The following is a 14,511-nucleotide window of genomic DNA, read 5'->3' as shown; positions in this document are numbered from 1 at the left end:
CAACCTCACCAGAGCATTCTGTGACCGTCCTCAACAAAATAATCCTCAGGTCCTCCTCCCCCACTTTCCCTTCTCCTGCTCTATTCTTTTTTTCCATAACACCATCTTCTTCTGGCAAATTACATATTTGACATATGTATCGCATTTATTGACTGCCTTCCTCAACTAGATTATAAACTCCATTTGGGCAGGGGTTTTTTGTCAGTATAATTCACTGCTGAGTCTCCAGCACCTAGAACAGTGACTGGCACAATAAAGATGCTAAAATAAATCTTAGTTGAGTGGATAAACTGCCATGAGGCATTGGCAGCCTGGCAGATGGGCTGAAAGTGTGGCATGACGGGCTTGTCTCTGTCCCTGCTACCTACAGAGCATCCTGGACCAGCAGCAGCAGCAGCATGGGTTAGGAGTTTGTCAGCAAGGCTAAGTCCCAGGCTTCATGCCAGCCCTGCTGAATCAGAATCTGCACTTAAATGATAGCCCCGGACGATTCATATGCACATGAAAGTTTGAAAAGCACCAGTCTGTATCACAATAATGCAAACAACTGAAACTTGGATCTTACACAGCTGTGTTCTTAAAAGATTTCCTCATACGCAAGAAATAGGTAGCAGTAGGGCTCTGGGGAGGGAACCAGGTTGCCTGGGGAATGAGGATGGATAGGAAGAAACTATTCCCTAGGAATCATTTTATGCTTTTTGCATGCAATTAGTAGCTATTTAAAAGTGAGTAAATTGATTACTTGTAAGAAAGAGTACATAATTAAAGGCCTTCTGCTCCTTCTCCATGGGATGTTTCTCCGTGGCCTCCTTTCTCTATAGACTCTTCTTTCTGCTTACCATCCCCCACCCTGACTCCCTTTCCAGATCAGTATAAAAAAGAGGCTTCTACTGCTACCCACTTAGCAAGCAGAAAGGACTACAGAAGGTTTGAGTTTTAAAGAACAAGTTCCTTGCTCCTTTAGATTCATGTAAGGAAGAATGAATCAGAAATAAAAGGGAACTGAAAACTCCATGATCAAACAAACACAGATGTAAGTGACAAATGCAGTGTGGATGCTTCACACTCTCACATATAACACATTTTAGATGGGTGTGTGTGTGTTTGCACGCACATGCATTCACATGCCAACACTCCCCAAAACCACCTGAAAAGACACAAGCTTGCCGCTGCTTCCCTCTCACTTTCTTTCATCTCCTCTCAGAGTGAGAGCTAGTCAGGACCCAAGTCTCTAGAGTAAACACCAGGGTTACCCAGGCCCACCAGGAAGAGCAGCAGCAGCAGGTAGCTCCCAGGGTGCCCTTGCCATGAGAATAGAAAGTCACAGTCTTCCTGAGCCAGTCTCATGCACTGCTTCAGCAGCCATGCCAGGCGTATCTGGTCCACCAGCCATTGAGCTGAGAGAACTTGTCCATGGCAGAGCCGTCTTCCTAGTACCTGTGCTGAATGGAGACAGCAGCCTCTGCCCCCATGTGAATGGAGAAAGACCCAATGGGGTGCTCATTAGCATCTCCTTCTCCACTGTCACCTGCTACTTCCCCCATCCCCCTTCTTGTCCCACCATACAACTAGATAGTGAGGAGTCTCTGTCCCTGTGGTAGGATGAGGAACTCAGCCTGGCATGGGGGACTCCAAAAGAGGAAGAGGCTATGTCTCAGCCAAGGAGCCAGCCCAGCCAAGGCAGGAGAACAAGAAAACATGGTGAATGACTCCTCCCAAGGGACAGCTGGGGCCCTGGCCGGTCAAGAGACAGCTCAATTGGCCAACCTCTGCCGCCCACATGAGGATGGGATAGGCTTCTGTCCCACCCAGGACCCGTGAGCTGAGGAGCTGGACCCCACTCAGGGGCTCTAATCAGTTTGCTGAAGATAAAATCACTCAATGGCAACTTACCAAGTTCTCTGAGTTGGTGAGGATTTTTTCAAAATTTCTGGGGTTTTGCCTCCCCTAGCATTTTAAATGTAAAGGATCAGATTTCCCTTAAATGCAATATCCTGGTTTCCCTATTTGAGCACCTTGTATTCCAGCTCCAGAGGTCATCATGCAAATACTCTCCACTGGGTCAAGGACAGCCATCACTGACTTCACAAGTGGGGACAGACGTGCTGCAGGGACAGGACCCAGAGAGGAGGCAGGGCAAACTAAAAAACTAAAACTTAGAAAAATACCCAGTGATTTTCCCCCCTCCCAGGGATTTTTAAAGAATTGGAGTGATTGGGATTCTTTCTTGCTGGCAGGTGACCTTTTCTTTCTTACTCGCACATTTGTGTCTTACCATCATTGTTCACAATGACTTACTTCTGTAATGAGGAAGAGCAACCTGGCAGCTCCTTTTGTTCATGAATGCATATATCAAAGGCCAACACTGTTATAAGGGGGTGGCTCCATTCTCAGAGCGTAATCATCACACAATCCCTAAGAATTCCTCCCCCGTTTGTTGTGTTCTTTTTTAATTGAATTCTAACTGCACATGATATTATATCACCTTCAGGTGTACGATACTTCTGTCGTCTTCAGCGATGTATTTCCAGTATTCCATACACATTCTTTTTGCTTTTGTCCTTCCCAATTGTCTCTGACTACCTAGAATATAATGAGCTAAAATGTGTCCTTCGCAGACCACCTCCTCATGCCCACTTTATTCCTTCATGAAACCTCCCCCTCTGCTACTTCCGTTGTGTCAGAAGAGTCACATTTTTTCTATTTCCCATTATTGTTTTGTAAAAAAGAGATGGAATGCAATAAAATAGTTGTTCTGAAACTTTTTTGAAGGCAACCAGTTCTTCTCTGGAATGCAGGTTTTTGCAGAAGTGGCGCCCAAACGGAAGGAGAGTAGGGTCTGGACTCCCTACTCCCAGGAGGCACCTGGGCTGCCCTGCCCTCCCAGCCCCACTGCTCCCTGTGCCCAGAAGGAGGCGCCTTCACACGCCAACTGGCAGGGTTTGAAAACCATGTTCCTAAGCCATCACCATCAAGTATTCAAATACCTGCACAGACACTGCTTGGAGGCTTGGCCCAATTGAGGACCAATGGGTGGCTGCCAGCAGCGCCACCATGCGATAGCTCCAAGTGGCTGTTCCTCACCTGACACCAGAATCTGGATGTGACGCATGAAAGCCGGCAAATGATGTCACTGCAGCCCTCATAAGCCACCATTCACAAGTCAAAAGTGGCAAAGTGGAAGGCTATACATGAAGGAGCCTTCTCCTCACAAAAACAGGTATGTCAGAGCCACCTCCATTCCTCCTCAGGCCAGACAGAGCCCCTGTGTACTACCTCCCATCTCTTTTTAGCCCTGAGGCCCTGTCAAACCCTTTGCCAAGTAGAAGGCCTGACTGACGCAGTTAGAGATCAAACTTTAAATCCCACCAGCAACTGTTCTGAAACACTCTCCTACTCTACCCAGGAAAATGGGCTTCTACTCAGGTGGTGGTGGTAGAAAGGAAAGGGCCCTCTGAGTCTGTGCATTCGCCTAGAGGGGAATGGCTGGGGTGCCCTCTTGAGGTCTCTGCAGGTCAGGGCTTCCAGTCTGTCGCCGAGCTCCTCCTTGCTGTGCCCGGCTGGACTTCCGTGGTCACCACCACGCCATCTCCCTGGGGCTCGGCAGGGCCTTGGGGACTAGCCAGCCACGGTGGGAATGCGGGCTATGATGGGAGAGCTGTTTCAGGGACTGTTGTCTGAGGAGAACACTGCTCCGCCTGGGCACTCGGCTGACATCCCCTGACCCTGCTCTGAAGCCCTAATGGGTCCCATCCCATGGGGCAGGATCCCTGGGGCAAGACCGTTGAGCCACCCTGTGGATGTTCACTGGCTCTGCCCTTCCTCCCGTCTTGTGAGCATCAGTACCAAACTCATGTTAAATTGAAGGATCAAAATTTTCTTTTCAACCCTTCTTCCCTCGAAACTCCCTCGCCAGGGAGGAACAATATCATCAGCACAGGCATTTCTGGGCCACATCCTCCATCCCACCACACCTGGCCCTGTACTTTGTTCCCTGTGTTTCACCCCATGCCAACCCTGCTGCTGTCTTCCCTATCTGACCTTCACGATCCCCCCGGCTGACAAGCAGGGCTCTGGGCCAAGTCCAGTTTCCCTCATTCCTATCCTCCCTTCATCTCCAGCCAGCCTTCCCTACTCCCCCTGGCCATTCAGCAGCATATCACATCATTGAAACCCTTGGTCACACTCTTCCTCAGACTTCTCCCTGCCTTCCCTTTCAAACCAGCTCCTGGAATCCTACCCCAGTCAGAGTGCCTTTCTGACTAATGTGTGCCAGGCACAGAGCTACGGGAGTCACACGTTCTGATCAAATCTTGTGAGGGAAATACTAGTTTCACAGAAAGGAAACAGGGACTCCTGAAGGTTAAATACCTCAGCCAGTTAACAGTGGAACTGGAGCTTCCAGGGGCCAAGACAATAATTTCTTAAGCACGCATGGCATGCTTCACCCTAAACAAGAAGGCTATGATTGCCCTTTCCTGGTACTCGACTAGGTCATAAAATTCCATATTCACTTAATCCCATACTGTTTATACAGAAGATAGATCTGCAGGTACATATATTGGCTAGCTCGCTATCCTGACACTCCTTTCCCTCATGCCCCTGAGCTCTGGGCATGCCCAGTTGCTGCTGGCAGGAAGCGGGGTGGGGTGTAGGGAGAGGTCCTATCTTATTCCACATACATCACTTGGTCCCAAGATAAGCTCAGCCAAGAACTGGGCAAGGGCCAAGTCCACTCTGATCCAGATTTGCCCCAGAACTGGTCCAGAACACAATTCATTTCCAGAAAAGAATAACAGAGATGTGGTTGCCTCACTTGAGACAGAAGAAGATAAGAGGCTGGGGGCACTTTTGTTTCTCCCTTTGGAGCCACTTCAAACATGGGGTCAGCAGAATGCCAGCCATGCATAGGCCAGTGGAAACCACACTTGCTTCGGCCTGCCTGAGTTCTTCAGGCTCTGGCCCATCTCAGGGACAGTCTCAGGCCCCACTGCGGAATCCCAGCAACCAACAACTGTGCTGCCCCTCTCCCTCTCCTGGTCTTTGCACGCTCCCCAAGGCTCAGAGAGAAAAGTCCCTAGAGCCAGGGCTCCACTCTCAGACCTTCTCCACTGGGGCCCACTCAGGTCCCTGGTCACAAAGACAACTTTTAGCACCGAGATTGAAAAAAAAAGTTTTAATAAATACAAAAATCTCCAATAATGACTCTGCTCAGCTCAGGGGCAGCAGGAGTGAAGTGGGGGGGACCCTTGGTGCTGAGTGAGGATAAATTAAAAATCCCAACAAGCCAGTGACATTATGTACAGAAAGAAAGGGGTTGGGCTTCCAGGGCAGAGGCTGGAGGGTGACGGGGCAGGAGCCGGAGTGGCCATGGCCTTGGTCTGCCCTGGCTGCCCCTTCCCCTTGTGGAGTTGTGGTTCCCAGAGGTAGTGGGGGGAGGGAGAAGAGGCAGAAAAGAGGAGCCAAAGGCACTGGGTTTCCCACAGGAGAATGCAGGGTCCTTGGCGCCACTCCTTCCCCCAGCCCAGGCCCCGTCCTCTTGGTCATGCGGTCTTCTGGAGGCTCCCTAGGAGCCTTCAGCTTCTTTCTCCAGCTCTGGAACTGTCCTGGTCTCTGGGGCTGCTGGAGGCAGAAGGGAGTCAATTTTGGAGCCACGTGATCTTGGTCTAGCTGCCTAACTCCTCTGAGCTTCAGAAATCTCATTTGTAAAGCAAAAGCAATCGATACCAAGTCTACAAGGCTGCTGTGTGGTGGAATGGAATGGCACTCGTGAAGCAGATGGCATGGCTCCTGGCAGGCAGCGGGTGCCGCCTTCCCTCCCCAGGCACCCACCGACAGCCCCCTCACTTACCCCGCCGAGATGCGCAGTGGGAGCAGCAGCGACTCTCCTTCCCTGGGCCGCAGGACAGTGGCAGTGAACAGTCATCCCGCTCACAGTGGGGCACCCCTGCCTGGTGCAGGACAGAGCAGATTTTGAGGGTACCCACAGGCACAGGGACACAGCAGTCTTCAGCCCCTTCAGGGAAGCCCTCTCCCAGGAGCCTTCCCTCCCTGGAAAGGTCTCCCCATTCTGGGCCAGGCCCCCAATACCCACCTCACACAAAGCACACTCCCCACTTACCCCGCATCTGCAGGTGATACAGCTCATCTCCCCAAAAGGAGGCACCGAGGGGTGCCAACTCTGGCTCTCTGGAAACCACTGCCCTGCAAAACGGCAGCCCCGGGGCCCATCGGCCTGCATGGGGTCCCCCAACTGGGGGTGGGCTCCTGACCCCACTGTTGGGGGGGGAGGGAGGAAGAGTTCAGCAGATGTGAGTCCTGTGAGGGACACCAGGGTTTTGTCTTTGAATCTCCAACACCTAGCAGTTTCTGCCACTTAGTAGGTGACACGTTTAGATGAGAGGATGGATGGACGGATGGACGGACGGACGGATGGATGGATGAATAGTTGGATGGTTGGATTGAAGTAAGGCAGGGAGAGAGAGGGGATAGATGGAAAGGGCAGAAACTGGAACCCATTATAGCCCTCTAATAAATACATGCACCTTCTTTCCAAATGCAGGCTAGGCACGGAACGATGCTCAGTGAATGCTGAATGAGCTGAGAATTCCCTTCCGTCCACCCTCACCACACATCCCCTCACCCAGGACAAGGCAATGGGGCACCTCATCTGCCCCAAGAAGCCTCAGTGCCCACCCCCCTCACCTGGACACTGTTTGCAGCAGTCAGTGGGGTTGGCACGGATGGGCTGGGCACAGGCCAGCCGAGGACAGTGCACCTTCTCACAGTGCACCTCTCCAGTGCCCCCCTGCAGGGATCCATTGAAGGAGGGTGTCAGAAAGGAAGGGGAGCCTCCTGCAACCTCCCTTTCCTTTTCCATCCCTCAAATGTCATATTTCAATGACCTTTCACTCAGAGGCCCTGGACTGGTGCTTTATATACCTGAACTCAAATGCTCATGGTAGCCCTGCAATGTAGATGCTCTCCTATCTGCTTATAGGAGTGGAAAGGGAAGTTCGGGGAGCAACAGAAAATGCCAGGGCTATATGGAGCGAGTCAGCGAGCAAAGCCAGAAATCACACCCACGTCAGCCCTTCCCTTTTCCTGCAGGAAGCTGACTCTCAAAGCTCAAAGGACTTTTCACAGTGTTCTCATCCTTGAGCCTTCCGCACCCAGGCTGGGCTCTCCTCTTCTGGCAGCCCCCTCCCCATTTCTGCGGACCCTGCTGGGTTATGGCACCAGAGAGGATTGGGCAGCCATACCTTGCAGGTGCAGACAGCACACTTAATTAAGCCAAATGGGGGCACGACGGGGTGCCACCGGGTACCCGCTGCCCGCCAGCTCCGGTCACCATCAAAATAGCAGCCTGGGGGGTGGGGGGGACAGTGCCCAGCTGCCATGAGTACTGAGCTCATTGGCTGGGCCCACAATCAGGGCTGGAGTCTCAGGACAACCCCACACTAGTCTAACCACAGGGCCCATTTGTGGACCAGTGACTCAAATGAAGCCTAACATGTCATTCGGAATCTGTGCCCCTCAGCCTCCCTCTACCCTCTCCCCATATATAGTCTCACCCTTTTGTTCCTTTCCTGGTCCCACCCAACAGCTCCCCTGGATTCCCCACCCTTGCTCGCAGACTTCCAGCTCACCCTCTCCAGGGTCTCTGGTCCGTGACAGCCCTGGCAGGTCTCTGACATCTTGTTTCTCTGTGGACCCAAAGAAAGAGTGAAGGCAGAGGAAGACCACCCCCCTTCCCTCCCTAGAGACTTCATGCTACACGGTGGACCTTCCACTACACCCTGTACTCAGGCAGGACCCTCACCTGGGCACACAGGGCAGCACTGGTCCGGTGCCTGCACGGGGGTGGGACAGCTGGGTGGCGGGCACACCACCGGATCACAAATCACCGTGCGCTTCTACAAAGAGAGGTGGGGGCTGGGGGGTTGACTGGGACCCTTGCCCCAAACCCAGATTTCAGTGCCCCCCTTCCACCAGCGGAGCCCTACCTGGCAGGTGCAGAGCGAACAGAGCGGGTCATAGTTAGGCGCCCAGCGGGCCCCATGGGGGCGCTGCTGCCCCTCGAAGAAGCAGGTGTTGGGGTCTCGGGGCCGCCCGGGGCCGCCGGGTTTGGCCGGGGCGGGGGCGGGGGCGTCGGGGCCGAGCACAGCGGGCACCCCGGGCAGCGCAGCGGCCGCTGCATCCGGAGACCCGGGCGTCCACGCTCCCTCGGCCCCCGCCGCCGCCAGGCGCAGGCCGCCCACCTCGCACTGGTTGGCGATGTGCACCTGGGAGGAGAGGCGGGTTGAGGCAGCGCCCGGGCTCCCCCTTGCGTCTCCACCAGCCACGGCCAGCCCGCCTGCCGGAAACACCTCGACCTCTGAGCACCCCCACACCGGGGAAGATGCTAATAGCAGCAGCAATCACCCCCAACAACCAGGGACAGGATGGTCTGCTGCCAGCCTGGTCATGAACCTTCTCTGGCCTCCTGCTCCCAACCAGCCAGGGAATGTGATACTACCACTCCCAAGGCTCAGAGAGAGCGAGTGACTCGGGCAAGAGCACCCAGCCCGACTCTGAACCACCCCCAGCGGGCCACACCGCCTGCCTACCTGCCCGCGGAGCTCCCCTTGGGGGCTCCCCTTGGTGGTGATCAGGAGGGAGGCAGTGCCCTGTGCCAGGTGCCGCAGCAGCTCTGGCTCCAGGTCCTTGACCACGCCCTGGGCCTGTATGAGACAGGATAAGGGGTAGAAACAAGGCGTTCTAGGGCTGTGCCCACCATTCTTAATTCACAGCCGAGAAACTGAGACATGGGAAGGTTAAATAAAGTCTTCAGGGAATTGAAGCCCACTAGCCATGGTGTCAGGTCTCTCTGACTTCCGAGTCTGGTAGCCCACCCCATCTGAGGAGGCTTGCTTCATCCCACCCACTCCTCTGGAGGTCTAGGACATCACATACTATCCAAGAGAGCCCGCCAGACAGGGATGCAGGAAAGGAGGATGGATACTAGGAGGCTGGGTCAGATTCATAGCCAGGTGGCCTGACTCCCGAGCCCGTGTCAGCTGTGCCGTGCCAGGCTACCGGCTCTCTGCTTCCCCCGCCACAGGCCTGCACAGCTCTTCATGCTAACAAGCAGATCTTTTCCAAGCTGCCTCCACCAACATGTCCTCACCTCTGGGCCATAGAATCCCTTCAGCAGCCGCCGGGGCCCTGGCATCCCAGGAGGCCCGAGGAGGTGAGCAGTGACAGTGCCCTGTTCTGAGCCACCAAGCCCAGCCAGCAACACTTCATAATGCAGGTGACAGTGAGTGTCCAGGGAGAGCCAGGCATGTCCTGCTGCCTGGCTCTGCACAGGGGGTAACACCAAGGCTCCTGCCAGGGGCACGGGCAGTGCTGGATCCAGACAGAGGAGAGGCGACAGCTGAGGAGGTGGCCTAGAGCAGCCACTCCCTTCATCCCGGTATTCCCCATCTCCCCCAATACGCATTCCACAGATAGGCAGACACTGTCCATAGGCCCAGGCCTGGGGGGCAGCAAGTTTTAGACTCCTGTACCATGGAATCAGAGTCTCCCAGCAGGGCCAGGCTATACATCCCCACCTTCTCCAGATGCCAACCTGGAGCTCAGGCACAGAGAAAGACACACCAGGCCCTGGCCCCCTGGCCCCATTCCTCCCATGCTTGAGTCACAGATTAGAGGACACCGGAGTGCAGGCAACCCCCCACTCACTATCATGGCGTGCACTGTGTCCACTGTAGGGCAGGGCAGCCACATGCCCCCGCAGTTCTCCATCTGGAAAGTCCTTGGTGCCCACATTCAGGAACAGCTCATTCTGCAGCAGCATGTGAGCCCCTCGGGCACCCAGTCCAGGGCAGACACCCACAGCCTGGGGAGGGGAGGGCAGGGAAGGATGAGCCCTGGCTGTAGCCTGCTAGATTCCAGATGAACCCTTCTCAGCTTTCCCACAAGCCCAAGATTCTGAATGCCTTTCCATGCTTTGTGCACTCATTACGCCCAAAGCACACATGCATAACTGAGCAAGAACCTCGCAAGCCCAGGTCAAGTCCCTCCTCTGCCACTTCCTACCTATGTAACAGTCTTAACCTCTCTGATCCTTCACTTCATCATCTATAAAATGGGAACCATGGGGCGCCTGGGTGGCTCAGTGGTTGAGCATCTGCCTTCGCCTTGGGTCGTGATCCCCGGGTCCTGGGATGGAATCCCACATCAGGCTCCCTACAGGGAACCTGCTTCTCCCTTTGCCTATGTCTCTGCTTCTCTCTCTGTGTCTCTCATGAATAAATAAATAAAATATTTTTAAAAAAAAACAGGAACCATGAAGGCCAAAAATAATATGAGAAAGGCAATCGGTACAGTATGTAGCACATAGAAAGGCTCAGTAAGTGGCACTTGTTGCTGACACATTTATAGTTATGTGGTCTCCCTGTTCAACTCCCTCTTCCATTTGATGTATGGTTGCTGAGGACAGGGGCACATCTGCTTTTCTTCGTATTCCAGTCCCTAGCCTGAGGCTCACCAAAAATGTGTCCAGGAAATCAATGTGCCAGGAAATCAATCAATCAATCAATCTGGTAGTGAGTGAATGATTCTCAACAGCTCTGCTTGTCCAACCTGGCTTTCCACGCCCCTGCATTGTTATTAACTCTGGTGCACGGGCCCTGTGGCCTGGCTCTGCCTGAAGCACTCACCATGTGTCCTCCCGGCTGGAGTCCAGCCATGTGGCACAGGACAGTACGCTGGTTTCTCCTCTGAGGCTTGGTCTCCAGCGTCATGGCCACCACCTCACTGCCTGTACCTACCACTTGTACCTGGTGGGCAGGGTTGGAGAGGGCAAATTGGAGTGGTAGAGAAGGCCTGAGGCCTGAACCCTGCAGGCCAAAGCCCCACCCTATCCTGCTGCCCTCTCCCTTCTTCAGCCCCTGACTCTTACCTGGTAGATCAGGGAGCCATTTCCTAGCAGTGTGAGGCTGGCTGAGCCGGCTCCACCCGTCTGAACTGGAACCAGGGCATCAGCCCCACAAAGGACACTTTGCAGGACTGCAGAGGGACAGAAAGGTGGCAGTGGGCTTGCCTCACAGCCATTCATACCCCAGGCCCCCAGGATTCCTCCCACACCCACCCTGGCCACTTGTCTGTGCCTCTCGGTTGTGTGTGCCCGGGGTGCCAGGCCCCACCCTGCCTCACCATCACAGCTCTGCCTGGCAGCAATGTGTCCACTGATGCGCAGCCCTGGCCCACCTGCCCTCTCTAGGGCCATCTGTAGTTCCCCCAGCACCAGCCAGTCCATCTCCTGGGCTGTCAGGTTGGGCAGGACCTCAGCAAAGCCTGGCTCCTGGAGACAGAGCAAGGTATGGTGGGTGCAGCAAGAGGCCAGAGCAGGGGGCAGCAAGAGCCAGCCCCTCACTCACCTGGACTGAGGCATTGGCCTGCAGCTCTCGCAGTAGCTGCCCCTGGTGTAGAATCTGGAGCCGCAAGGGAACCTGGGTTGGTCCTGCAATGGCCACGCATGTGGATGCCTCAGAGAGAGGTGCTCTCCTTACTCTCCTCACACCTGCCCCATCCCACTTACCCCCACTCCTGGATTCCAGCAGTCCACGGAAGAGCAACAAAAAATGCAAAGAGTCCTCTGTGTCACTGAGAGTGAGTAGGGCAATGCCCCCCATGCCAGGCTGGGGGGGGCCTTCTAGGGTCAGGATGGCACTGAAGGTCTCTGGGGGAGGGAGGACCAGGAGAGCCCATCAGAAAGTCCCCTCCTCAGCCCACTCCATTCCTGGGAATAGAGAAGACTCAGAACTTCACACCCAGGGACCCATATGCTCCCCTCACCTGCAGCCAGGGCCCGGTGTCGGATGAGAGGCCCCCAGACCTCCCCTGAAGGGTGAGTGGGTGTCACAAGTGCCACGTGCAGCTGTTCAGCCCTAAGGAGCCGCAGAGACAACCGAGGCACTGCCCGCCACACCCCACAGACCTGGAGCAGAGAGATAGGAAGGCCCTACTTAGACAGCATGCAACACGGGCCAGCAGGGAGGCCCAACTGTGGTGAGGAAGGACTATGGGAAGGGGCCCCCAAGCCCTCCTAGGAAGCTCAAGAAGGGGCCTTGGAACCAGATGCTGGGGTCCAAATCCTGGCTCAACCACTTACTAGCTGTGTGACCTTGAGCAAATCACATTCTGCTACTGAGCCTCAGTTCCCTCATCTGTAAAACGGGCATCATAATGTCAGTGCCTTCCTCTCACTGGGCTGTTGTGAGGACCAAAGGAAGCAATGCAGAACACACTCTCAGTACAATGCCCAGACTGGATAAGCACTCATAAATGGCATCATCTCACCAGGCCATCTTGAGTGGGGGCTGCAGGGTGTTCAAACAGGACGCTGCCAGCAGAGTCTGAGAAGCGGATTCGAGTAGGGCGGTCCAGCCTGGGAATGAAGGTCGTGTGAGCATGGGCTCTGAGCCTAGTCCAGGAGCAGCTCCATCAGCCTTTCCCAACTCTCCTTCCCCAGTCCCCAGCTGACCCCTCCTCCCACCTTCCCCTTTCTCACAGCCTGTAGGAGATGGAGAAACGCAAGCTAGAGCGCAGCAGAGAGACTCGGGCCCGAGCCACGGCCTGCGACCTCGGCCCCGTCAGCAGCGCCACGAAGTCTGCGAGGAAAAGATGTCCCGAGTACCGTCACCCGCTACAGCAGGCAGCCCGGGCCGCAACCACGAATCCAGCTGCTGCCTGGCCCCTGCCTACCCGTGTAGCCATCTCCACGCGCCCGATCCTCGGAGCCCGGCTCCCCGCGGTCGCTGTAGCTGCGGTGCTCTGGGTCCCGCGGATACTCGAAGGCCAGGCCCGTCGGCTGCCTCTCGGCACCGCTGCGCTCTAAGCCGGGCAAAAGGGAAACACGGGCTTCGGCTGGGCACTCGGAGAGCCAGCTGGCGGTTCCATCTGCTCCGTCCGCCCCAGCCGCGTGGCGCAGGACCAAGTATCACTGCCCTGCGGTCCTCCCCTCACTGCGAGCGGGTCTTACCCTGGGGGCAGGTCTGGCAGCAGTGTCCCGGCAGCTGACGCGGCTGCACGCAGGCCAGGGTTGGGCACTCGGGTTTGATGTTCTTGCAGCTGACCCTGCCCGGGCCCCTGGCGCGGCGACCCCACTGAGGCTGCTTGCAGGGAAGATGGGAAAAGCGAGTGAGTGCAAGACGCCAGTTGGTGGGACCCAGGGCGAGCGGGGGAGGGCCACAGGACCAGAGCGAGGTCATCCCATGGAGTGAGGACCGCTCTGCTTCTTACAAGCTGCGTGACCCTAGACAAACTACTTAACCTCTCTGGGCCTTAAGGTCCCTATCTGGAAAATGGGGGCAGTAATAGTGTGTAATTAGTAGGATTATTCTAGGAGTTAAGTGAGAGACCAAGGAAACCGCTGGCAAAGAGCCTGACACATAGTGGGTGATCAATAACAGTCAACACCTGAGACTTGAAGGGGGCACTTCCTCCCCACTTTCTCCGCCAGAAGAAAAATATATATTATACATTTGTGTATATACCTGCAGGCTCGCTTCCTCCTCCTCAGCAGCGCCAGCCCACTCCGACATCCCGGACCCGAGCGCTCCCCACCCCCCAGGGCCCCGGCCAGCTCCCCGGCAGTTGGATCCACTCACCGCCTCGCAGGCGCACAGCACGCAGCGCATCACCCCGAAGGGCTCCCCCAGGTCCGGGTGCCACGTCTCGTCCAAGGCATAGACCTTCCCGCCGAAGGAGCAGCCTGCGGGGACGGGCTTGGCTGGCGGCCGCTGTCCCACTCCCGCGGCGTGCCCGCCCTGGGCACCGCCGGCCGGGCCCTGGGTGCCCCCGCACCACGCGCCTCCCGACCCCCGCCCGCCCCCCCGGGCCGCCCGCCGCGCTGAGCCACCTGCGCCCGGCGCCCCCTCCGGGCGGGCGCGGACTTGCCCCGAGCGGGACTCTGCCCGCGCGCCCCCCGGGGCGCCCACCTACCTGCCGCTCCGCGAATGGGCAGCGGCTCCTTCTCGGGCCGGATGGGCAGCGCCGGGGGCTCGGGGCCGGCGCCGTGGGCCGGCCGGCAGCCGAGCAGCAGCAGCCCGAGGAGCAGCAGCGGGGCCGGCGGGGCCGGGAGGCTCGGCATGACGCGAACGGGACAGCTGGGGAGGCGGGAGGGAGGAGGGCGCAGGCGAGGGAGGAGGGAGGTGGGAGGAGGGCCGGGCCGGGGGCGGTACGGCGGGAGGGGGCCGGGGCCAGGGCCCGGGCAGTGCGGCGAGGGGCTCGTCGGGCGGCGGGAGTCGGCGCCGGGCCGGGCGGGGCGGGAGGAGCGGCCGGGAGGAGCGCGGGCGGGCGGGCGCTGACCCGGGCCGTACGCGGCTCTAGTGCCCTGGGCGCCGGCTCTGGCCCGTTTTATGCCCCGCGCCCGGCGCCCCGGCCGGGGGCCTCCTCCTCAGCAAACGGGGCGGCGGCGGCGGCTCGGCGAGGGGCCGGGCTGAGCCCGGGGGGTCCGGCCCA

At 56.9% G+C, this 14,511-nt stretch overlaps 1 protein-coding gene across 7 annotated transcripts; it reads right to left on the bottom strand.

Annotated features, from left to right (window-relative positions):
* Positions 1-5,161: 5,161 nt before the first annotated feature.
* CHRD (chordin) lies at positions 5,162-14,155 on the bottom strand. Of its 7 annotated transcripts, none has more exons than XM_072807664.1 (23): positions 13,993-14,155; positions 13,659-13,762; positions 13,031-13,163; positions 12,754-12,882; positions 12,560-12,659; positions 12,349-12,436; positions 11,845-11,986; positions 11,588-11,728; positions 11,427-11,509; positions 11,203-11,350; positions 10,949-11,055; positions 10,707-10,826; positions 9,727-9,883; positions 9,170-9,390; positions 8,610-8,723; positions 8,007-8,285; positions 7,823-7,916; positions 7,650-7,706; positions 7,263-7,366; positions 6,706-6,808; positions 6,122-6,318; positions 5,852-5,951; positions 5,162-5,622 (listed from the first exon to the last, which is right to left on the bottom strand). In XM_072807664.1, the coding sequence occupies exons 1-23, from the start codon at positions 14,138-14,140 to the stop codon at positions 5,567-5,569; spliced, it is 2,925 nt and encodes a 974-aa protein (XP_072663765.1). In that variant the 5' UTR covers positions 14,141-14,155; the 3' UTR covers positions 5,162-5,566. The 7 variants fall into 7 exon arrangements, 5 of the variants coding, with proteins under 5 accessions (XP_072663765.1, XP_072663767.1, XP_072663768.1 ...); XM_072807666.1 differs by having other exon boundaries at positions 5,162-5,619; XM_072807667.1 differs by having other exon boundaries at positions 6,122-6,276.
* Positions 14,156-14,511: the final 356 nt, after the last annotated feature.

The sequence above is a fragment of the Canis lupus genome, chromosome 31 (genome assembly GCF_048164855.1).
Source record: "Canis lupus baileyi chromosome 31, mCanLup2.hap1, whole genome shotgun sequence".
NCBI lineage: Eukaryota > Metazoa > Chordata > Mammalia > Carnivora > Canidae > Canis > Canis lupus.
Note: the sequence above shows the minus strand (reverse complement) of the source record. Positions and strands in the feature narration are given on the sequence as shown.

Bases quoted from the DNA above. Each gene is read 5' to 3' on its own strand.
- CHRD (XM_072807664.1), bottom strand. From the start codon at position 14,140: ATGCCGAGCCTCCCGGCCCCGCCGGCCCCGCTGCTGCTCCTCGGGCTG. The intron at 11,729-11,844 runs GTGAGGGGAGCA...TCCCTCCCCCAG, and splicing joins ACACCGGGCCCTGGCTGCAG to AGACCTTCAGTGCCATCCTG. The intron at 7,367-7,649 runs GTGAGCTGGAAG...CCCACCCCCCAG, and splicing joins GACCAGAGACCCTGGAGAGG to GCTGCTATTTTGATGGTGAC.